General features: G+C 40.0%; 1 protein-coding gene across 1 annotated transcript in view; it reads right to left on the bottom strand.

Annotated features, from left to right (window-relative positions):
- The window catches only part of PHEX (phosphate regulating endopeptidase homolog X-linked), a 101,125-nt gene extending 76,572 nt beyond the window's left edge, over window positions 1–24,553 (bottom strand). Inside the window, exons 1-5 of the mRNA XM_038129578.1 lie at window positions 23,846–24,553; window positions 19,679–19,747; window positions 18,347–18,508; window positions 1,739–1,825; window positions 463–689 (exon numbers count right to left, since the gene is read on the bottom strand). Of these exons, the coding sequence (XP_037985506.1) occupies window positions 463–689; window positions 1,739–1,825; window positions 18,347–18,508; window positions 19,679–19,747; window positions 23,846–23,957 (657 nt within the window). The 5' untranslated portion in view covers window positions 23,958–24,553. The remainder of the gene's footprint in view (window positions 1–462; window positions 690–1,738; window positions 1,826–18,346; window positions 18,509–19,678; window positions 19,748–23,845) is intronic.
- Window positions 24,554–25,196: the final 643 nt, after the last annotated feature.

Genomic DNA, 25,196 nt, shown 5'->3' with positions numbered 1-25,196 from the left:
AAAGCACTTGGGATAAATCTGTGTTTAAGGTGCTGTATAAGCACCAGATTAAGTGTTTCCATCTCAAGAAAAACAGCTCAAGTTCAAAATATCTGCTACTGATGGACCATTTTTCATCCTCACAGACAAAAAGCCTTCTTCATGCAACAGATGAGTCATAAGCAGCACACAGAATTAGATATTGAGTTCTTATTCTCATGCACATAGACCCTGTCTATAGGTCTACTGGGACATTTTTATGGTTTTTTCCTTTTGAAAGAAGACCTGTACAGAAATACTTTCCAATAGCATGTGGTTGCTAGTGGCTTCTACATTCCCATGAACTGGCACCTACATACATCTGTAAGCCAGCAGATAGCAACAACAACAATCAAATGCAAACACTTGGTATGTAAACGTGTTTTTAAACAAGAGGCCATAAAATAGCATGCAAAGCAACCAACTAGAAATGCTGTACTGCACCTTCAGGATGTAGCGATGGGAGATTTTGTCATCAGCAGCCACATACAAACGGATGAAGACAGAGCTGCTGTACTGGCCACGAAGAGTTGCCAAGGCTTGGACTAAGCTGAACCTCCTTTCTGACCACAGTCCTTCAGGTCCAATATTGGATTCCAGCACAGGCCAGCGGAAAGGTGAATGCTTCAGGATACTTAACAGGGGTTTCACATCGGCTTTTTCAATTTTATCTGAAATGTCAAAGTGTGACAACAATTACATTCCAGACAATTCAAGTCCAGCAGCAGCCACACGAGACAAAGATTTATTGGCATCGATTGATTTCCAGGCAAGGCAATCACAATAGCTGAAACTCAAAGCCTCTGCTCTGCCTGCGAGCATGGCAGCATAGAAGTCCAACCCCATTTATCTGTATCAAGAATAAGAGAGGTAAGTCAGTGCCTTTCCAAAAAGGAAAAGGCTGGAATTAGGTAAATTTAAAAAAACTCCCACTCCTTGCTTAGGAACTAGCATAGAAGTTTCACTGGTTTTAGGGAAATTTGGGGGGATTATTGCTCATAATCAAGCTAGAGGGCAAATATCTGGACACCAAGGCTGTAGAGCAGGCTATCTCACTTGCTGGCAGTCAGACAGGCCATGTTGGAAGGAAACTGTGCAGGAAATAAATCCTGAAAGAGTCAGAAGGACAAAGGGGACTTCAAAGCCTTCTTTCACCTGTGCAGTTACCTAAGAGTAGTGATGTGTCCCGAATTAGTGAACATTCCCTTACAGCAGCATTTACAAGCTGAGGAAAAGCACTCTGCAAACATGGCTAACTTGCTTGACATGCAGATACCAAAGCTAAAGAGTCCAGGGCTGTCTTTAACCAGCCCTGGGGTAGTATTTTGATTAAACAGATTTAGAGAAATGTAGAAGGTGATGAGCAACAGGGTCTTGAAAATATCAATATGAGAATTTCATGAGAGGGTTCTTCTGATTTAACAACCCCAGGCACTAACCCCACAACCCTGGGGCACAGTTTAACATCCTTTTGCACAGATAAATATCTCTTCACACTTCTGACAAGCAGAAGTTTCTCTAAAACTGGCTTGTGCCTGAGTGTACCTCAGTCTCAATTCACAGCTTCAGATGTGTAAAGGACTATCAACCCCAGCTGAATCCACATCAGCAAAATCCATGTATCTGCACAGAGCTTCACAGTGCTCTGTAGAGAGACAAAAAGCTGGCCTTTATAAATGCAGGGAATGCATCTAGGCCCTCTTCAAATCAATCTACTTACCCTCATTCATGCAGGATGCATAAAGGATCTTGGCCTTCTGTACAGCTTCACTGTCTCGTCTTTTGCTGATGGGTTTCTCTAGCAATGCTGAAAAAACAAGTAATTTTTTTAATACTTTGGAAAATGTAGACATTGTTTGCCTGTTTCAGCATTCACTTTAATCATAGGATTTGTTTCATTAAGTAGAGGCTCCATGTGTACTTTCTTAAGTATTAGCACAGACATAATTGCACCTTTTTCAATCCCCAACAGAGAAGGATTGGTTATTTATTTATTTTAAAGAGAACTGATATAAAGCCAAATGACAGATGCAACTTGTTACTCATCCTCACAACCAGCTACCCTCAGCAAACTGAGGTGACAGACAGTCATGGGGTGGGAACCAACACACAGAGCAGGGAGTCAGGAATTTTTTCAAGTGGCCCAGCTTCTGGTGCTGGTACATTATGAAATCGGGACCTAATGGAGAAGGTTACAGGATCCCAGAAGCAAGCTGTGAATCAGCCACGATGCAGCTGCAGGTACAAAGTACTGTGGCTAAATGTAGAGGCAGCTGAGCTTCAGAGAGATCTGTCAGCTCAGGTGTGCTGCACTGTGTTTTCTTTATTTGGCATGTTCACTGTTTAATTTGTGGCTTTGCAGTCCCTCTGTATTGTCCTCTCCCTGTCTTTGGAGTGGTACAAGTCCCCCATTTTGCATCTTATGTTTCTAAAATTAGACTTGCTCCCTCATTGTTCTTTAGTTCAGTTAAGTTTGTTTTCTGTTTGTTACCTAGCTACTCCCTGCCAAGTTTTAAACCCCTTCCCCTTCCCAGTTTTAACCCCTCCTGTCCCTACCCTTTCCCCAGAACCTTCCTTACTCCTCTTTCCATTAAATGTCAATCCCTCCCCGAGCCTGCCCTTCCCTTTAGAAACTTCCCTGTCAGTTTTGTATCCTTCGAAACCCCATTAGTTTACTGAAGCTGTTCTCCTCCCTTGAAGTTCTTCATTGGTTTACACATTGTATTCTCCGCCTTGTGTTCCACCCCCAGTTCTCTTGATTAGTTAAAGATTGTATCCTCCCCTGAGGCCTCCCCCCGTTTATAAGCTATGGTCTGCCCTCAGTTTGGGGTCCTGGGACCGTGGACTCGGGGAGTTTTGCCATCGAATAAAGTTACCCCAGTTCCACCCCAGGACCCGTGCTGCTGCCTTTTTTTGTTTCTGTGCCGAACCTCCATGGTAGCTGTGGAGCTCAAAAGGGGGGTTCTGTCACACCCCTGTTATCATCTAGCCAGGACTTAGTGCACCGCCACACAGGTGCTGCACAAGCACTTCCATGGCCAGGAGAAGCAGGTAACTCTTGAGCACACCACAGGAACGGGGCTGGCAAACTCTGCTGGACCTCGTCTGGTTTTGCAAGACCTAAGGAGGTCCTGAACAGCCTTACCTTAATGTTACTGGGACCACTGGAAGGAGTGGCTTTGATGGTATCAAGTCCCTCCTGTTAGGTGCTCAGCCAGAGCTAAAAAGCCTTGAAGAATTCAAGACTCCCTTCCCGGTACCAAAGCACCACCCCGGGCTCTGGGTTTCAAATGAGCAGAGGCAGCACAGTGCAAGTGTGCTGAGAAGCATGCCCCACACAAAAGGGGAAACCAAGAAAACAAGAGTCCCAGAGGCCTGTGAATGCAGAGAACCACTGAGACTCCATGACACCAGCCGTGGTGAGACCAAACAGCTCCCACATAGAGCTGGACTGGGGTCAATGCAGCCTTATTCCTCTGCGGAGTACAGAAGAGGTGGTGGCACTGCCATCCAAAAGCAGCACCCTCCTGCAAACAGTGGCAGGTGCTCACTCTCCAGCCCTGCTCTTTCCACCCCACAGTGCCTCCTCTCCAGGGAGGCAAGAGGTGGCTGGCTGCTGGGTTCTTCAGCTGAGAACAGCCTGGGTTTGCGCAGCTTCTCTCAGAATTAGGAGCTCACTGCTTGAGGCAGGTTCTTATTTCCCAAAATTTCCCTAGCCTCCTGAGGAACCAGCCATGCTGCAGCTCTTAGATATTCCCCACCTGAGATCATAGGAGCACTCAGGGGACCATAATGCAGACCTCAAACTGTTTATTACTTTATTACTCAAGGAATACCATAGTGATGCGCAATGCAACTTTTCTCTCCCTCTGACCCCTTTTCTCCTTAAACAAATAAACAAAAAACCCCATTGCCCAATTCTTTTGCTTAGACCCTTAGAGATATAATGAGATTATTCTCTCTCAGTTATGAATAAGATTTTTCCATAAAAATACTTCTGGAGAGGATAGCTTTGGTTTCAAATCCTCAAATATTTCCCAAATTGTTAAACACAAGGTAATGCAAATCACCTATATATATGTTCAGTGTGTACACTTTGTAACAGCATAATCAGACCTGCTCATATTTTTAAAATGGCATTTTGAAAGAAATGATAAATGAATGCTCCATAAAACTAAGGATGAAAAACTACCCTCCCATTAAAGCCATTACAATAATTTCTGTCTTTGCCAGTGAACTGTACAACCATGAAATTTTGAAGCTAATAAAATCCAATGGCTAAAGCTCAAGAGAGAAACAGATTATAAGAGCCAATAAAATCAACTCTTGAGATAAAACTGCATCAAATTGTGTTAAAATCAGACCTGGTGTTTTCCCATCAAACCATCTTATTAATGTGACATCTACCCCATCTCACTACTGCAAAGAGTGAGGTGGGGTAGATATTGCCAACTTGCTCAGAATTCTTTAATGAAGACAATTCTCGATTCTGATAACATAAAATCCAGTGACCAAATATGAAAGACTCAATAAGATGCTTGAATCCTGTGAACATTGAAACAGGGGGTTTGATCCATGGATGGTCTTTAGGCTATGGAGCTTTCCCAGCCTTAACCTCAATTTTTAAAAAGATTTAGAAGCACAAACCTGGAGCACTGCTCCCATCCACATGATTTTTACATTAACTAGTATAAAATCCAAACACAAGATTTAGAAATTTGCTTCTTCTTTAGCTCACAAATACATATGGATTTTACGCGTCCTTGAGTATTTAAATTCTTACAGATGAATAGCAAGAAAAGGAGCACAGTACACTGAACAGAGATATATGTAATCAATTAGTCTGCATAGAGGATGCTTATTCATGGAAAGAAAGTCACTGCTGTGATTGAAATCAATGTAGGCCCATCAAGCTCTCTTTAAATTAGCAATATTGGGTCCTGTGAGCAGCCTGGCCACAACTGCAGGTTCTGACAAACCCACTCCACACAGAGCAAATCTGTTTGTGTGGGTCGATGCGTGCTGCTCTCTACGGGGCAGCCTTTGGGAGGGCAGCAGTTCAGTGTGCTCTCCCAGGACTCTGCAAGCTGAACAAACCTGCCCCAGGGCCATGGCACACACTCTGAGCAGTGCCTCACCTCCCGACATGTGACGTGGATTTTAGGCTCTCATCTACAGCAAGGGAAATGCCAGCCAGTGACACCCAGAGAGCAAATTCAGCCCGTCTGAAAAAATTCACCTGAACTACAGATGTCTGGGAGAATTGTGTTTCCACTTCAAAAAACTGTAATAGCTTCAGATATTTTCTGTTTTGACACCAAAATGTAATCAAAACCTACGTTGTCTTTCAAGGGATAGGAAGAGAAAGACCACCAAAGATCAGTTAATGTTGTGCATCATAAGATACCACAGATTTGCTGTTTAGTTTTTCAGTTTGTCTTTCCAAGCTCCAGCTCTCATGCCTCACTAAGGAATTGTGTGTATTCATACAAATCCACGGAGAAGTTCGGTCTGATAGGCTTTCCTTAAGCACAGTTTCCTTAAACTTTGACCTAGTTAGGGAGATCAGGACTACCAACATTTTGACTAAAACAGCTCTCTTAGCACTGAGAAGGACATTGAGCTTCTTCTTGGAGCTGTTCTGCTTGCTTGTTTTCTGTTTTCTTGTTTCAAACTAAAAGTTATAATTCCTTAACACAATCTTCCATTTTAGGACACCATTTTTTGACCTTTAAAGAAGATTTGTTAGGAATAAATAATTTTGATCAGATTAGGAAATACACATCACTCCAACAAAATCTGCAGAGGTTAAAAAAGAAGCCACAATCTAAGCTGATTTCCAGGCATCTGAAAAAGGACAGAATAGTTATTAACATCAACCAAAATTTAACTATTTATTGCTGCTACTGAGCTACACCACTAGCCTGGCTGCAAAGCAGAATATCATAACCAAAAATGACCAGGGCAAACAAAGTGAACCAGAGTAGTTTAAGCCAGCTGAATATACAGTTTGGATCCCATTTCCTTAGCCAAATATCAAGTATATGTTGGAATAACTTTTTTTAGCAAAACAGTTCTTTTTCAGTTACATCTTTCCCTTTCTTCACTTTTAAATTATTTCCAAAGTAATTTTTTTGGGATAAAAAAAGATATTTGCCTCTATCACTGACCTCAGCACCTCATTGTTCATGTTTCCATATGCACAGGATGCCCAAATGCAAGATTTGTGTTTCCCTTCACATAAAACTTAGTTTTGGCAAGTGTCAACAGCTATTAGCAATTGCACTCCACAGTGCTGTAATAACAGAACTCCTGTCATTAAGCAGCTACGACTTGCACAGTCAGAAACTGGCTAAAGGTGTTCATGATATCTTAAACTTCCTGAGGTTGCAAATGGCTTCATCATCACTTTCTGGTATAAAGAAGATGAGGGTGTAGGAGTTCTGATTTCAGCGAAGGTTCTTGAGCTTCTGTCATCCCCAGGTCAGGCAGGTTTGCATCACTGCACTCCCTGACTCTCATATAAAGCACAAAGACTCAGCATCACCAGCAAAAAACACTCCATAGCTGGGAGTGATCTTCATTTGTCTGAACTGGAGATGCTCACATATACAGTCAAGGAAAAAAAGGCACAGCTGCGGGTGGGGAGGAAGGGAAGGAAGGAAGGGAGTTTATATTGAGTTGCCTTCACATAGTTCTTTTTCAGGGCAAGAGGGCTAAAAAAGGCCAGCTTCCTGTGGTTCACTACCCTTGAGTAAATAGCAATCATCTGCTGTCAAAAGTGAGAGCAAGGCACATTACAAAGTAAGCTTTGCATGTGTGTTTATTTAACTGCTTACTATTCTAAAGCTGCTAAGGATAGTCTTGTGGCTAAGTGTTACTTTTAATCTTACTTTCCATTTCCAGCCCTTGTTGATTTTCCAGCCCACTGTCTTGCACAGCTTCACTTTGGTTTTCTACCATCATATTTCATTTATGGCACCAAGAAATCCTGTACCTTTCCTTCTTCTGACCTGGACTGCATGAAAAAGGATTGTAAAGCCAGATTTGCAGAGAAAAGAAATACGCACACCATTCATTCAGATTAGAAATATTGATTCAATTTATCAGTGTCCTGATCAGATTGTATATATACTGTACCCTATCAGGCAGTTTTCTATATATATTGTTGTGTTGAAATCCTGAGAAATATTGTATTATTCATGAGGTTTGTATGCTATACTAGTGAGAAAAATAAAAGTTTTCTCTGCACTTTACAACCCTAAATATAGAGAAATATCTAGTTGGTAAAGATGGTAGCATTTTTCCATTAGTTTTTGTCCTTATCCTTTTACAAACATTTGCTCTGTGTGAAAAATGCAAGCTCAAGTATTTGCACGGTGATATCTGGCAATGATCTGAAATATATTTTAATGCTTTGTATCTTGAACAAAAAGAACTCCATATGCAAACATCCCCCAGGGAATATGCTTGGACTGTAAAAAAACCAAAGATTATACAAGAACCGCAAGGGACATCCTATTTCCTGGAAAGTTGTAACCCTGGAGGAGTGAAAAGCTAGAAGCAGACAAATAATGCAGTGTGAACTCCCAGGGCAATGCTAGAGCAGACACGAGTCTTGGATTGCAAAACCAGAGAAGTAGCAAAGTGGGGAGATGATCTTCGTGTGTACAGAGGCTGGTGAGACAGACTGGAACACAGCCTGCCCTTTGGCTGTCTAAATTGTAAAAACAATGTTGGACAGTTGGACAGAGGGCAGAAAAATATCAAAACAATTGGGCTTTTTCTTTGGAGGGCGTGGCTTGAAAAACAGAAGGGAGGGACAAAAAAAGCAGGCAGTGAGGGAACATGATTTTTCTCACAAGAGATGTGAAAGGGTGATGGGAACACAATATCAAAACACCTTTAAAAAATGCTTTGTGCTAGAGAGATCTTCAGAGGTCTTTGGCAAAAAGGCACAAAGAAAGCCAACGGTTGAACAATGAAGACAAATTCATCAGTGACAGTGATTAACCACTGGAACCAGCAACCAGAGGAGATAGTGGCTTCTCTGCCTCTTAATATCTTCAAGACTTCATGCTTTTTTGGGAGATAAACTTTACCCCAAAGTCAATTATGTTTTATCCCAGTGCAAGCTACTGAGCTGCATTACGTGCATAATGTAATTGTCTGTGACACAAAAAAGGTCACAGGAAATAATCTAGTGGTTACTCCTGCAATTGAACTCTATACATATAGGATACAGATCTCAAAGCACTCTTAGGCATGACAGAGCAAGGAGACACAGCCATTATCCATTGCTGTAGATAAAGGAAGTGAGCCACAGATTGCTCCTTATCTAACTAATGTCAGACTGCTAGTGATTGGAATAGTGCTCCTTTATGGGCATAAAGCTCCCTGAGCCTGATCCACACACTCAAAGAGCTTGATCCTTTGGAAACAGTGAATGCCCCTCAGCCCTTTTAATTTCAGAGACAATGGGAGTTGCTTGGCATTGTCCAGATGATGCTCAGCACTAAACTGAAAGCAGCTCATGATGCATTCTTTTTGGGATCAGACTCAGAAAGCAGCCCAAAGGCCAACACATTCAGCAGGTTTATTTGTAAATACCCAATGACAGATAATTTCTCTTTCAATACTTGAGCAATAAAGACTCTGCTATTCACCCTGCCCTTACTGTGCTCTACAGCTATAAGAACTGAGTTTCTTAACTGATGAGAACAAAAATTAAAAGAGCTGTTCCCATCTCCAGCTATCAGTGACAACCTTTATTTCCATCCTAAGTCAGCACTATTATGTGCTACCTCTGTGAAAAAACAAAACCCGAGTTATTGGAAAATTGCAGATGGTCCTCTGATGCCAACAGCAGGTTCTTTTAAGGATGTTCTTAAATGTAGAGAAAAAAATGTCTTGAACCTTGGTTGGAGTTTAGTAATCAAACCAAACACATGTGTGCAGAATGTCATTCCTTGAGGTCCCTGAACTATAAGGTAATTATGATTAATCTACCCCTGCCACAAAAATGTCTAACTCTTAATTCCCATCTTTTCTTCACGCTTAAGAGGTATGGCAAAAGAGTTCCTGAAAAGTAACCTCTAAAACCCAAGTATCCAACTGCACCTGTGCCACTGGGGTTGTTTAGCCCTCCAACTGTGGCATGAAGGCATCATCCCCTCTTCAAACTCTCAGCACACTGGATTTCAGAAGTCAAGGTCAGTATGGTTCACAGCGTGAAGATTTGGCCAGGATGCCAAAGGGCACACAAAGAACTTTGAAACCGCACTGCTATTACAGACATCCCAGCTAGACAAATGTACAGTCTGAAGCAACATGAGCTTACACATTTCAAGAGTGATCATTTCAGAATGGTTTGGGGCCAGCTGACATTCATTTAGAGTATCTGGTTTCCAATTCCTCCTTCTCATAGTCCAAAGTGAAGGAGAGCTGGTAGTGGTATCATTGTGCCTACGAGGGGCACCATGCTCTACCCCAAAATAAAAGCACTGGCCACAGCATATAAAATTATACACAAGACTGCTGAGATCATTTGACCAATGGTAACATTTCTGTCTTGATACATGAAAATATGAATTTAATTAGACTGCAACATTCCAGGTCACAAAATAATCAAAGAAAAAAAATCTGATACATACATTTTTATTCTCATCACTTTGGAAAAGGGACTTATAGCTGGAATGGGGTCTAGAGGGGAGAGTGAAGAATATTATATATTTATATGTAAGTATGTATGTATGTATGTTCTAAATGGAAGTGAGAGACTTAATTGATATTTCAAGCTGAACATATTTTTTGGGAACAAGACAAGTATCATCAAGCCAAGATTATTCTTAGAGTTAAATCTGTTCCCTCAGAGCACTCTTCTGAAAAAGACATGGACATCTGCTGTAGGACACAACATTTAATGTTTCAGTACAACTTTATCCCTCTTAGCCGGTTAATAGCACAGGTCAAACTCCCACACAAATGCACCTGCCCAGCTTCCATTTCAGAATTGTTTTGCATCTGGACGCCTTGGAAGAAGAGCAAAGCAAGATCTTGCCTGCCTGGAAAATACCAGAGACAAATCTCAGTGGAGGTGCAGATGACTGCTTACAGTTCTCATCTGACACCAGTGCAACCCAACCTCAAATACATCATTTCAAGGCCCCATTAAATTCCTCTATGCCTTTAAAACACAAGTTCTGCTGAGAATGTCTCCTGATAGGCAACTTCACTGTGCAAAATCACTTCTTTCCTCTAGTAGTAATTGATAGCAATATTTGCTTTCTGAAGTTTCCCTAAAATATGAGCTAACCTAAATTTATTTCTTTTCTGTAAACTACTAATTCTGCTAATTGCTCTGCAGTGCTTCTTGCTAGTTCATATATTTTATGCACAGTCTGACATGTGAAGTCTGGAGTCCTTTTCCCCAGCAGACACTTTATTAGAAGTGAACTGCTAATAATTGGTTTTTAAATAAAAATTTGTTTCTAAAAGTCCAAAATATGAAAATACACAATCTAAAGATAAAATTTTTACTCCCTCACAAATAAACAAGCATGAAAAGCAATGAAAAATTTTCTCGCCACCATAAATAAATTAAATAATTGCTAAATTGTTACTGACATTAAGGCTCTTCTTCCTTTTCTTTTTTGTGTTGGTGGCTGTAAAGAATTCTCAGTTTCAGAGCACAGGAAGGGAAGTATCCAAGCCTAATGCAGTACAAAATATATTTCATTGCATTTTATAAATACCTATTTTGCATTTCTGATTAATTATAGTCCATATTTCTCTACTATTTGCTAAATATATATATGGGAGAACAAACTAGCATCAAAGGCTTGCAAAAAAATCTTTCTCCATATGGTTAAAACTCTCCTTGCCTAATTAAAGCTTTTGCTTTGAGTGTCTAAAGAAAAATAAGATAGCAAATCAATACACCTTTCTGGTGCTTATAATGCAGTTTTTAAATTTTTCCAAAGCACACCTTATTTCCACTTTCATGTCTTTTGCATTCCCTTCTTAACCAGCCTTCTACTACTTTCTTACCTTTCTTCTTTCAGCTCCCCGTTGTTAAGAATCAGATCACCAGAATCATCTTACTGGAGTACATCAGCGATTGAAAAAACCACTCAGAGCAAATTTCATTATGGCAAACCCCTTGTTCACACAGAAATATGAAATAATGCAAAGCACTAGCCTCCTCTCAGATTGCCCTGCACCTGCTGTACTGCATATTCCCACTTCTTTGGAAGGCAGAGCCACCAAGGATGTCAATGGACGAGGCCATTAGTCACTTTTGGAAGGCCTTGTGCTGGCTCACATAGCCTCAGATATGCCTTAGATATTAAATATAAAAGGTTCCCTATTTTCAAACCAGTAACTAGTTTGGTTTTGTTTTTTTCTTTAATAAAACTACCAGTGTCTTGTGCAGCTCCAAAAGTTCATTCCTCAGAATGGCCCTTGTGGAGCTGACGTCTTAATCTAGGTCTGCCTCGCTTTGATAAACTGTCTCCCTCCTCCCCTTGTTTTATTTTGTGAGCTGAGAGGAGAGGATGGGTTGTTGGTGTTGAGGATGGTAGTTGGTTGGTGGGGGAATTTAGTTTGTTTGCTCTTTTTTTTCATTGTTTTGGTTTTTAGGGGGTTGGTTAGGGTTTTTTGTTTGTTTTGGGGTTTTGCTTTTTGGTTTTTCTTAAAGATATTTAATCATGATCAAGACTCCAGTTATCAATTCAGGAAACTATCTTTTTTATTTGATGCAAATATTGTCCATCAGCCAATTTCTTGATGGCAGCATTCATCTCATCATGGACGGAGCAGTGACTCTTGAAAATAATAGCCCCTCATTATTAATTTTTCTGATATTCCAGCGGAACATTTAAATCCTTATGAATTAATTTTGCAGTCATGAGGGTGTAATTAATATGAATATGTATTTCCACAGGAATTCCTGACAATCTCTTAATTAATTGATTCATATAGGTTCTAGTTCCCAAGGAACATAAACCAAGTAGAACAAAAAAATATTCCCAAATACAAATTTCATGAAAGGATTCCCTATTTAGACAAATAAACCCAACTAATACACTGAAATTCTAGGGTTTGCCCTCGCCCCTTGAAAAGAAATTCCTCAATTCTTTCCCTGAATATCCATTATGGCAATATGGAAGTTTTCAGGGAAATAGCATACACACAGCTGTGCTTGCATAAATGCTTCCTAATGTTGTTCACTGCCCTAACACACAGCACATTTCCGAAACGGAAACGTTGTTTGTTTACAGTTTCAGCATTTCGTAAATTCTCTGAGTTTGTATATCAAAAGATAAGCCCATCATGTGAGTTCCTCCAAAAGTCAACACAACTGTACACAAACTGTGGCCAAACAAAAGATTGTTTCACAAGGAGTTGAGAGCCTCTGTTCATAAATTAAATTTCAATAATAAATCTCACTCTTTTGAGTAGAATTGCCCTCTTCCCTGCCCTGTCCTTCTGGCCTCCTAGTATTATGCTTTAGAGGATAACACATGCCATTATAATGTTGGGCAAAAGATTTTAAACCACATTTACACCAGAAGATTGCAAATTTCCCAATCGTTACAATGTAGGTGGAGCTCCATACTAAATGGCAGCACTACATTTACTTCATTGCAATAATACTTTCAACATGTACTTGTGGAAATTTCTTTTTATCAAAAAGGGGAGTCATATGTCATGGATTGCTGTGCCTTCCAAGGCATCAATCCTGGTTCTGTAAAATTACCCACCCAAACACAGTCATCAAAAATTCTGAAATTCAGTATCTGCAGGTATGAATGGCACATATCATACAAACCCCAGGTTCTCTGTAAATTTAAGGGAAATATGTGCCACATGTGGAACAGGAGTGAGCAGGATGCCCCGCTCTGGTTCCAGCTGAGGGCTCAGAGGAGGATGCCATTCCAGTCTCCAAACAGGCAGATGCTGTGCAAATCCTGCGGCTCAGTTACTGTGCTGCCTTTAAACCTCATTTAGGAACCAAAATTGTCTCCTCTCTGTACTCATGGTTTCCCAAAATCACCCATTACAAACACAATTTTCATTCTGAGCAGCCACAAAGCCTGGAAAAAGTCCTGGCTTCTCCACTTTTGACTTGGGTACTTCATTTTACCAAAAAGCTACTAACTTCTTGCCTGGAGAGATTTACCTGACTTGTGCCACCTATGTTTTTTCTTACATTCAGATAAATAAGCCACTATAGGAAAGATTTGGACCACTGAAAAAGTGTCTGTACCACTGAAAAGAGATCCATTTATTGCAGAAAAGACCGAGCAAAACAGCATGAAGTGCTATTGACTTTTTCTGCTTTCTTGTTATTCAAGAGCAGTTAGCCAGCAATATATTAGAGGCAAAACCATAAATATCCTCTTTTATTTTAATTGCTGCTGGTATTCTTCCTTATACTTGGGACAGCTCTCAAAAAGCTCAAATAATTTTGAAGAAAACAACTCACAAGAGACAGGTGAGCTAATATGGAAACCTGGGGATGAGTGTCAGCAGCTGCATTACAGATTTCATGGGACACTTCCAAACTATCCCAGTGGTCCCAGCTGAGCACCAGTTGGATGGAGGGAGACAAAGCCCAGCCCTAAAAGAGCCCTGTGGCACAGGGTCCTCTGTTCAGGACAGCAACCACTCAACAGCAACAACAACTGCTCAACACCAACTCCTGGGATCAGTCTGAAAGGATAACCTATAGTCAAACAGCATGAATTTCTGAAGAGATATTTTTACTTACTGGTTTTACTTGTAAACAATTTCTTTTCCAAAGGAAATCATTGCAGATTATCTTGGGAAAAGTTGCCTACGCTGCCAAGATATTTTGTTTGCTGTCTGTCTCATGTTCTTCAGAAACCCACACACCATATCCTCCTAAAAGGCCTCCATTTCTTTCTGTTTACCACATTGGAAATTCCTCATTTTAAACTGACTGATATTCAGAAAACAGCCACACTACAAAGCTCAGCACAGCAAATCAGCCTGAAGTAGGTGTCTCACTGGACCAGGAACAGTATGGAGACTTAATTTGTAAACTGGTTTCCACAGTCACAAATTAAATTAGAAAGATCTTGAGGACATGTTCACAAATGATTAATATAATTTAAATCAGCTCCTTTGCAGTGCTGAGATTTAGGAATGTTTGTGGAGTTTTGTTCTGTTGTTTTTATTTTAATTTATTGCTTCCTGCATGGACACTCACAGAAAGAAAAAATAAGCCAGCTGTATACCATCGTACTTCAGAGAAAGGAAGAGAAGCTTCTGGGTTCACCACCAACATTCACCACAGGTAATATGCACTGAATTTCGTGCCTCAGACCTCCAGCTCTGAACTGTTCACAAAAAGCCACTCGTTTCTCAGTGACAAGACAAAAGCACTCCTAAAACCTTAATGGAGGTCATCAAACCAAAATGGAAAAATTCATCAGCAACACAAACAGCTTTGCAGAAAATATTATGGTAATTGGAAAAACATTCAGTAACTCCTAGAGTTACTGCTGCCTTGACCTGACATGAGGCTGAAGCTGTTGCAGTTTGAGATCGCTTCTGTTCATACATCAACAGGCCACAGCCAGATGATTCTTTCCATTTTGAAGGACTCCAAGGACTTCCTCATCAGAGGCCTGTTGGGCACTAGGAGTGTCTGCTCTGACATGAGGTACTCTTTAACATGCCTGTGGTGCAGCTGAAAAGGAAAGGCTGGCGTCAGGCCAGGGACAATCTGGTCGAGCCAGGAATGGTTAAGGGGAAGTAGTCATACCTCAGTCCTCTCCCAGAAAGTTCTATAAGGAACAGTTCTATAAGAAATTTAACTTAAATATTACATGTCCCTTACCTAGGTTTGGGTCATAACCCAAACCACAGGCCTCTGCTTTTGAGGTATTTTTGGCTCCCTACAATTATCTCCTTTACGTTCCTCCACGACGCCTGAAATCCTGCTGAAATCCTTGGAGGTGAAGGTCACCTCCAAGGAAAGACCCACCACTACTTTCTCCGGGCTAGAACTTTATTTATTTTGTATAGTCAGGAGATCAAAGTGAGTTACACTTTGTGGTTTGTGGATTCCTCTGAGTAGAGAAAAATAAACCCAAGTGACCCTCAAACAACGTATGGAAAAGAAATTAAAGTGGAAATGATGATATGATTTCAGCTTGAATGTATCTTAAGACATCTAGAGAAACCCATGGGAGCATCATATATATATTCCTACCCCATTATAAACTCAAATCTTAAACAAAAACGTATTTTTAACTATCACATTACAATTTGGATATCTAGAAGAACCCCAAAATTAAGGTTTCTAATCCTGATCCTTTAATCAACCAGAGATATGTAGACAAAAAAAATCTACCACCCAGTAGTTCTTAGCTATTTTGGATTGACCTACTACCATTTCTTCTCTTTGGAATTCTCTATTAAGGCACCAAAAGCCTTCACTGATACAGAAAATGTTCTACCCTTTTTTGAAGCTGATACCTGCAAAGCTGTTTGCTCTTGTGAGTCTCAAAAAACCTCCAAAACCTCCAAAAACACACCAAAAAAGAAACCCCACAAAAAAAAAAGAAAACTAAACAAAACCCAAAATTGCATGCACACACTGAAAGCAACAAAAAAACCCAAACAAAACCAAAAAAAAAAAAAAAAACCGAACAAAGAAACCACAAACAAACCAAAACACCAAACCCAAAAGAAATAGAAAAAAAATGCTTTTTTCTCAAGCCAACTAACACCTAAGGCAGGGCTCAGTACATTACATTACACAGCCACAACTACCTTTTCTTGGTAAGGCAAAATTAATTCTTACACTTGCTACTCATTATCTACTGGAAGATCTTTCTTTTGGAGCAATTGCTCCTGAACAAAAAACCAAAAACCAAAAAAAAAAACAAAAAACCAACAAAACAAAACAAAACAAACCCACAAAAACCAAAACCAAACCAACAAACAAAAACAAACAAACAAACAAAAACCTTCCAGAATATTGAAGATACACTTGTGCAACCTGTGTAACAGGTCTTTGCCCAAAATCCCTTTCTCTCTGGAACAGGAGTGGGCTCAGGAACCTTCGGGACCAGAAAACAGATTAGGTGTCCAAATAGTTTATTTTAAGTGACATATTTTTAAATCTATAGCCTGATTAAATGTTTCCATCTATATCATACCATCAAAGAAAATCAAATATGAAAAATGTGTCTTTCTGGCCAAGCCATGTTGTCATTTTAAGATTAATAGTTTTCTTTAATATGGTAAGTATTGCAGAGCATAGAACTTGCATAATGACCAGATCTTTAAAGACTGAGTTTTTTTTTTAATCTACTGAATGTCAAACAGGGATATTTACCATGTGGCACAAAGTTCTACTAAGAGTTCTTGAGAAAGGAGAGATTAAATTTGCTTTCAAGGTCTATTCAGCCCTATAACTGTTTCTCTATGCAGGAGTTCTTCCTCTTGCTAAAACTTTGCTAGGAAGGTTGTGCTCATATGCAAATTAACAACTCAGTGTTGAGCTAATCTATATTGAGATAACTCAAGAGAAAACACAAATATACCTAGAGGCTGAAGTTATGCTTATTATTTCAGCTACCAAGGCTTTCTGTTTTCCTTTTTTTTTAATTACAAAGAATATATTTTGGAAAGTTCATGAAGTAAAAAGTTAAGGAAGAGATGGGAAATGTTATTTTAAAAACACTCCTGTACACCAACCAGTATTGCACATCTTTTTGTCCCTTCTGTGCCAAGGGCCTCTTATTAAATAACTTTGTATAAACTCCCTTTATCTGATACGGAGTTTTCATTAAGCAAATACTTCCCACTTGGATGTTTCTTTCTTTGTCTTGCATTTTTCCTTGCTATGTACTAGCAACTTCTAAAGGAACTGCAGAAAGAGAACCAAATAAAAATCTGGCTTAGCATGATGTCCTTGATTAGGACCTGTAAAAAGAGAAAATTAAGGATGGCAGTGACAGCTTGCTGCTCTATATTCAATTAAGACTGGCCTCCTTGTGGCTCTGGTTCATGCAGGACGTGCAGTTATCGAATACAGACCAATTCTGGCAGCAGAACAATTAGAATGCAAAGCATAACTTAAAACAGGCTCTGGCAATATTTTTTTCCTTTCCTTGAGACATCTTCAGCAGACTTTTAAACAGAAGTCTTGAGATCATGTACTATGCTGAAAACCAAAACTCATATTCTGAACGCAAATGAAGCTTTTAAAATACTTAATGATGTGAAAATTGGATACAATAAAACTCAAGAAAGCAATTGGAGAAGGGCTTTGGTGCCTACACAAAATCCAAGGAAAAACAAGAACTGTGTTTAGGCATTAAATTCTAAAACTGACCTCTGTTCTGTGGTGAGCTCAAGCTGGGCTCTTATGTCAATTATGTACTCAAGGTGGGCAAAGCTCAAGCACGCCACCCACAGTATTAAATCTTGCATGTCTCCCTTTTTGTGAATGACTCACTTCTAGCCAAGACTATAAGAATCTGGCAGGATTTTCCCACCTAACAATAATCATCACCCTTTCCATCACCCCAGCTGGTCTGCAGGGCTTCCTGGCAAGGTAGCCACGCTGCAAAGTATAACCCAAAGTCAAGTCACATGCAGATTAAAACACCTTTCTTCCTACATGCTTCCACCCTGGGGCTATTTTTTCCTCTAGAAACACATTCTTAAGCAACTTTCTGTTTCACTGATGATAGCTCAGGTACTTCAGTGGCAGCCTGAATGGCAGTGGGAAGGAAACCCAACACCCAAACAACCTCCATCTCCGGAAGCCTGAGAACTGCCTCTGCCAAGGGCTAGGTGAGTGTACTGGAAAATACCATTCTGGTTTGGCCTTATTATATTCTTTCCTGCTGTTGGCCACTGTTAGAGACAGCCTGCTGCCCTGGACTGATGATTGATTTTGGGACATTCTTAATTGCATGTGCTGATCTCCTGCAATCTGGCGTAACCATCTACTGCAAGGGGAAAAGAGTTAAATCCCCTTGTGTTTGCCTTTTGCCATAATCAGTATATTTTCATCCATCCCTTCTTAACTGGTAGAATTACCAGAATTCCCAGCAGTTCTATTTTTCCTCCCAAATTGTGTTTATGTTAAATTCATTATCTCTCAATGTAATTTTCAATTTTAAGAAAAGGGAAATATAATTAAAAGAGAACATCAAGTCAAGCTGTTGGATGTTATCCAGTGATGAGAACTGTGGAGATTTTTGGTCATCTCAAACCCAGCCAATTAACAAGCTACAGTGACAAGCCAATCAAATACTTTTAGAAATTATCTATTTACCCTTTAGTTTGAGGTCCACTTTGTGTCGCAGCCAGGGATAAACACCATAGTTGGACATATCTTCAGGAATAGGGTTATTATCTACCCAGCCATCACATGCAAATCGATAGAAGTTCTCACATGGATCTACAGATTGATTTATCTTGCTCAGGATGCCAGCAGCTGTAAAAAAGATATCACATAGATTTTGTGGAACACTTTCTCCTAAACAGAGAATTAGACAGGGCTACAGTCCAGAAATTATGATTAATGACAAACAAACAAACAAACAAAAAAGACAAAATATCTGCAATGAATCTTCTTGAGAGCCATACAGCAACGATGACTGAACTTAGCACTACATGAACATGAGCTGCTGGAGCCAGACACCTGAAGACAAGCTCTCCATTGTTGCCATGACAGAATTAATTGCCTGAGGAACTTAGTAGTATTACATATTAGGTAGATTGTGACTAGCATTTCAATAACTATGCAGTGTTTACCTCTAGTTGAATACTGCACAAGGAAACAAATCAAATTCTGTTACACCATACATTGGAAAAGATAACTGCATTTTCAACTCCATTTTGTGACTGCTTCCTTACCAGTTACTATTGTCAGTGAAAGAGAGGCGGTCAGAGAGAGATCAGTCTGACAAGCCCAAGACTCAGTAGCTTTTCAGTACCTAATCATAAAATCAGAGAATAGTTTGGGTTGGAAGGAACCCTTAAAGGTCACCTAGTCCAACCTTCTGCAATAAGCACGAACATAATCAACCAGACCAAGCTGCTCAGAGTCCCATCCAACCTGACCTCGAACACCTCCAGAATGGGGCATCCACAACTTCCCCAAGTGACTTGTGCCAGTGTTTTACGACCCTCACCATAAAAACTTTCTTCCACATAACCAGTCTGAATCTACCCTCTTTTAATATAAAATCATATAAAGTGTGTGCCAGATCTGGTACAAAAGCATCTCTGTGCTTAAGAATACACTTGCTAGTTTTCTGATAACTGGAAAGTAAGCAACAAAATATACCTGAAGGTCTAGTCACTCAACATTGTTCCCTATTAAAAAAAAAAAAAAGAAAAATAACCCCTATGGGAAACTTTGAGTCAACCTAGTTAGACTAGCATTAGACCAAATTAAAACATGAATTTTAATTGTACAAAATAAACAAAACAGAAGCAACTTGAACAGTGACTTTTTAGAAAGTTTGGGATTGTCATTCTTTCTCCCTCATTAATTGAGCTTTCTGAATAAAATGTATAATGGGAAAAAATTAAATGGTATAAATATCTCATTAACATACCATAATCACAATATAATTGAGAAGATAAAATTGCTGCTTACCAGCTTCAATGCATTCTGCAGTCAAACAGTACTGTTGCTTCGGATGAAACTTTATAAGACCTTGGCTAACTGCAAAATGGAAAACCATAATGAGATCATTTGCAATGAATTTTGACAGCTGTAGCCAAATGTTGTGTACTCAATCATTCCAATATCAGTGCAGCCTCTGGTCCCAGTGCCTCTCTGACTGCATTGATTTAGAGCACTTAGAATGTATATTAAGTAAATATTTAGAATATATATTATGTAAATACTGCGGCTTGTACAAATCACTTCCCCCTCCTAGTCCCACTTTGTCCTTCCCCCTCTGTGCACAGTGCCTGGAGTAGCATCACTTCAGCCCTACTCACTGCCAGTGAGCAGCACCACAATACAAACAATTCAGCATTGTTATCATCCTCCAGAGCTTGGAAACACAGCAGAATGGGATGGCTAGGCTTAAAGGGACCATAAAGATCCTCTAATTCCAATGCTCTGCCATGGGCAGGGACCTTCCACAGGACCAGGGTGCACCTCCCGTGGTTGGAAATGCAACACGGAGCAGTCTCCCCACCCTCTGCAGGGTTTCCAGAGCTGCCCTGAGCTGCAGGGCCCACACTGCCCCGTAGCAGCACTGCACTGCCCAGCACAACCCAGCACCAACAGAACCCTCCCAGAGTCTCCTTATTCCAGCCTGGAATAGAGCAGATTTCCACAGGCACAAGGACAGCTGTGCTTTATAAGGCACATCCCAGGTTCTGTCTGAATCGTCTCCCAAAAGTATTGTAATTAATTGCATTTGCTTCCAAAAGCCTCGCTGAGGAGAACTATGAAATTGTCAGTTAATTTTGCTCATCTTTTAAAAACATGTATTACAACTGCCACTGAAATTTAAGCACAGGAATTGCTAATTTCAGACACTGCTCTCAGGCAGCAAATACGCAGATAATTAATACTTGGGATTAGGAAGGGAGAATCCCAAGGGATAGGTGAAATAGTTCTCGTTAGAAGTGCTCAGCAGGCATAAAAAATGTCTCATTATATCCATTATCTTAATAACAGTCCATGGCAAAAATAAAAAAAAGCAAATAACACTGAATGAAACAACCCAGCAATGGAATGCATTATGGTCCCAAAACTTTACCAGTGCTGATAGTTCTAAAGCAACTTCTGCTGTAGTTATATGTTGTTTTAAAGTGATAAAAAAATGTGAAATTTCAGCCCAGGAAATTTTTTTCACAAAAGGTCCTAAAGCTAGAATTTAATATAAAGCTGTTTCCTCTCTTCCAGTCTCACAGTTTTAATGGCAATTAATGACAGAAATAGCTGGATTTCAGTCCAAGTTTCTCAAAAAATGGGAACGTAAAGCTATTTCTGGACAGCTTTTCCAAAGCTTGCATTGGTTTAGTGAAACGTAACACCTCAAACACCTCTGTAAATTAGCCAAGAAATACACAAGATTTTGAGGCATACAAAGGTTGTAATTGGAATATTGAGAAACAGGAGAAAATAGAAAAGTGGAGATCTCCAGAATATGATTTTGAGCCACTACAAAGATGAACTACAAATAATGGATAATGTCCCTTTAATTAAGTGTTGCACTCCTCCCAACTCACCTTTTTCCCTGATTAAAATTTAGCCCTTTAGAATCCATCCAGGTCTTGAATGCTAGCTAGACTTTTTTCTTAACAAAGCAGAGAAAGGAGGGAAAAGCCCAGACATCATTTCATGCTTAATCAGAAGCAGCCCTTGTGTTTTTGATACTTATAAACAAACGCAAAATAGCATTTCAACTGGGAAATCTACAATTCTATCATTAGAATATAATTTTTTGGCAGTAACATTTCCATTTTAAATAACAGCTAATTTTGACAGAAAAAACTTTGCACAGCTTTTTTTCCTCTTGCCTTTTTATTGCTAAGATAACTAATCACAACATTATTGCTTAGAGTCGTGGTTATAACCCTCAGCATCCTAGCTTCCTCCTTGATAAGCCTGTGTCCAGATTCTTAAGCAAATACACTCCACAACTGAGTTCAAAAAATTAATGCATAAGGGAAAAGGAAAACAATACAAATGTACCGATGCAAATAATTTGAATGTTCCTGTGATCTGAGAAGCCTGAAGGACTACCAAGTCTGGAGAAGAGGCTCTCTCAAATTGAGATTCAAAGCTGCCTGGCTTCTCGCCCAAGGGCACTGGAGAGCAATCTGCTTCCTCCAGGGAGGAGGTGGCTCCTGTCCTGTCACAGCCCCCACTCCTACCAGAGTGCCACAGGCAGGACCCCAGCCATGCTCCCCACTGAAGCCACAGCGAGGTCACAGCCAGCACGAGCGAGGGACAGTGAATAACAATACCTGATTGTCCCACATCCTCCTTAGACTTGTAGGAACTATGAGAAGAAGAAAACAGGAGAAAGGTACATTTCACTGCTCAGGCTGGAAAATTGATTCCAGGTGTACCAGAAACAACAAGTTTTGCAGACTTAATGAAAACTGAAGAAAAAAGAACATCTTGAGGTGCCTGAAATGTTTTATATGGACAGAAAAAATTATGTCCATTTCTACAGTTAAATAAAATGAAAAAAAAAATTAGCTCAAACTTACAAACAAAACCATGTCACAATGAAGCGTGAAAACATCTAATTGAAAAAATGTTAAACCAAAACAATTTAATTTTTTCCTTGGTTCTTTAGGTTGAAAATTTCAGACCATTTCCAAAGAAATCCTAAAAGCATTTTGGTTGACCCAAAGCCAGCATTTTTATTTTCTTAGCAGTTATGCCAATGAAAATTTTGATATTGAGTCCCTGTCTACAGAACATGCCACAGGCACACTTGGAAAATTTTCTGCAAGAATTAATATATTTGCTTGAATTTTCACACCTGGTCTATGGATAAAGTAGTTCTTTCTCTGAGAAGCTGTGGTGGTAAATGTCAATTGCTTTTACTGCTCTAAGCAATAAACAAACAAATCTAGTGCAGGCAAAAGAAATAAGGTCTCTCCATTATTACTCCCTGATGTTTATACTGCATTCTTTAAGTGAAAAACTTTTTTTTTATCTAGAAATTTGAAGATTCAAACTCACTCATGGTTATAAAAAGTTAACTTGAATGGGATCACTGACACAGAAGTTATTTTCCTGCAAATGTTGCAGAAATTGCTCCAGAGCAGAAAAGCTCTAACCAAGAGTGAGCCTGGTGCTTTAATTATTCTATGGAAAACCAGACCTTGTTTTGTGACTATAAACAAAGCAGACCTTTCAAACAAGTTCACAAGATCATAAAGGATTGGGTGAAAGCAAAGATATGCTTAGAAGCAAGGTTTCCACCAATCTAGGGAAATCCGCGTTGGTCTAAAGAAACAAAAAATTGGGCAGTATTGTTCCAAAAGAGGATCCAACTCTGCAAAGTTCTTAGAGGACACAACACAGCTTCCTCTTTGCTTGGAGTTTCTGCGCATATTTATACTTCTACACATAATTTCAGAGGTGTAGGCATATGCTTTCAAGTGTTATGCTAACAAAACCAATCTACAGGTAATTCTAAATCTGGGAGAGGAAGAACAATTTCCTTCTCTGTTACATCTAGTTACAGCTTATATATCTAACAAAAATATTTCAATTTCATCCTAGATGCACTCTTTATGACTTTTGTAAAGGCAACTTTGCAATTCATCGTAGAAGAACAGAAAGATCTAAAAAATGTGCACACATATGCACTATTGAAGCTTTCTACAGGAGTTTTAGTCAAGCCCTAAATGAAAACCAAATGAAGGAAAACCCAAAAAGATTCCATAAAATACACGCACTACACAGATTCATTTTCAGGAAACAGAGAGTATTACTCCACATCAGTCACAACCCCTGAATCTGTAATCATCATAATCTCACCCGCTTCTCTCTGTCCTGTGGAAGAACCCAAGTCTGGTCAGAACACATTCAACTGAGTATCCAAGTTTAAATTCAGCATTCAAAACGTTACACGAGTTCCCATTGCATCTCCCAGCTCTAGCATTCCCACAACAAGAACTCCTTTACTGACACATATCCCTTTCAGGATAAATATAAAAAGGGGGGAAAGAAAAATAGATTTATTTTCACCAAAAGACATTGTGAGACACAAACACGGGCACCCAGCAGACAGGCTGGGGAGGTTATGCTCAGGTTAGGGTCAACGCTTTCACTTACCCAAGAAAAGAGCGGTGCCAAGCACAACAGTGCCACTCACAAAGACACCGAGGGCGATCCGAGTGGCTTTGCTGGCTGCTCCCCTGGCCTCAGGGACTGTCTCTCCTTCCATCAGGACAGCTTGGGAGGTGCTTGCTCTCTCAGAAGTCTGGTTTTCCTCTGCTGCTGTTGTGTCAGTGTTTCAACTGTTCACAAACTGTACCCATGAGCTCTCCTCCTCCTCCTCTTCTCTCCTATTTAAAACTCCAGGTTTCTGTCATGAACCATTTCCTAGGCACTTCCTGCTCGGTCCCTCTCAAAGCAAAGTCGCATGTAAAATAGCAGCTGTCTCCTACGTTTTGCTCTGCCCAGGAGGAGGAAAGGCAAGCAGTGGCCACAGTTAGAGCAGCCCTTGCTGCCTGTAGAGCCGGCAAGAGCCAAGCGCTCAGCAGTCCCCCTTATCAGGGGTTCCGAACATGAGCATTTCACAACATTGCTGAACAGATGTTTTAACTATTCAAAGGGCTGTACACCCTCTCCAATCAAAGTAGGATTGCTGACAACTACAAACACAAGTCTGATGGAAGGTTTTACTTTTCTCTCCTCGCACTTATTTAAAAAGACTAATTATCTGCTGACTAAAGGTTTCTCCTTTTAAACCATTGCTGCTGCATCATTTGGCTTCAGAAGAGGTACCCACTCAGCAGACAAATCCTTTTTTAAAGCTTCCTAAGAACTCTTAGAATATCATGTAGCATTTTATTTCGGGAATTTGGTATGTGACACTGTGTGCCAAAAATCACAGTCAAGCAGCACAAAGCAATAATCAGCCAACCTACAGAAAAGTCCTGCTCTAAAAGCTAGATCTGTTTTTTTCTAGGCAAGATATTTCAGTCCTTGCTGGTACACAACACATTTTAAGAGATGATTCTATGCTTCCGAGTCAAGTACTACTGTGAGCTTAGTGGAAAAGTATCTATTTGGCACTTTAAGATGATGGGGGATTAAAAAAAAAAATCTTATTTATATATATTTCTCAGTGGAGTAGACTTGATAGTCCCCTCCGTGTAGCAAACGTTCTCCATTCATCAAGTAAAAAAAATAGCCATTTCAGGGTGAACTCTCTGAGCTGAGTGTGACATTCAGCCCCACTGAGGAGCTCTTGCTTTCTCGACAGCTGGACTCTCATACAAAACAAAGGGATGCAGGGAGAGGCAGCACCACGCTCGCACTCTCAACAACATTTTATGTTACTGAGTTACTCACTTTCATGGGGACTTAAAAGTCCTTATCTCAGCCCCCCAACCATCCTGTTAAAAAGTTGCACAAGTAGAGAGGGAAGAAAGACATACATGTGTCACAAAATGTGTCT

Source organism: Motacilla alba, chromosome 1 (genome assembly GCF_015832195.1).
Source record: "Motacilla alba alba isolate MOTALB_02 chromosome 1, Motacilla_alba_V1.0_pri, whole genome shotgun sequence".
Lineage (NCBI taxonomy): Eukaryota > Metazoa > Chordata > Aves > Passeriformes > Motacillidae > Motacilla > Motacilla alba.
The sequence above is the reverse complement of the archived record's forward strand: the minus strand, read 5'-3'. Positions and strand labels throughout refer to the sequence as shown.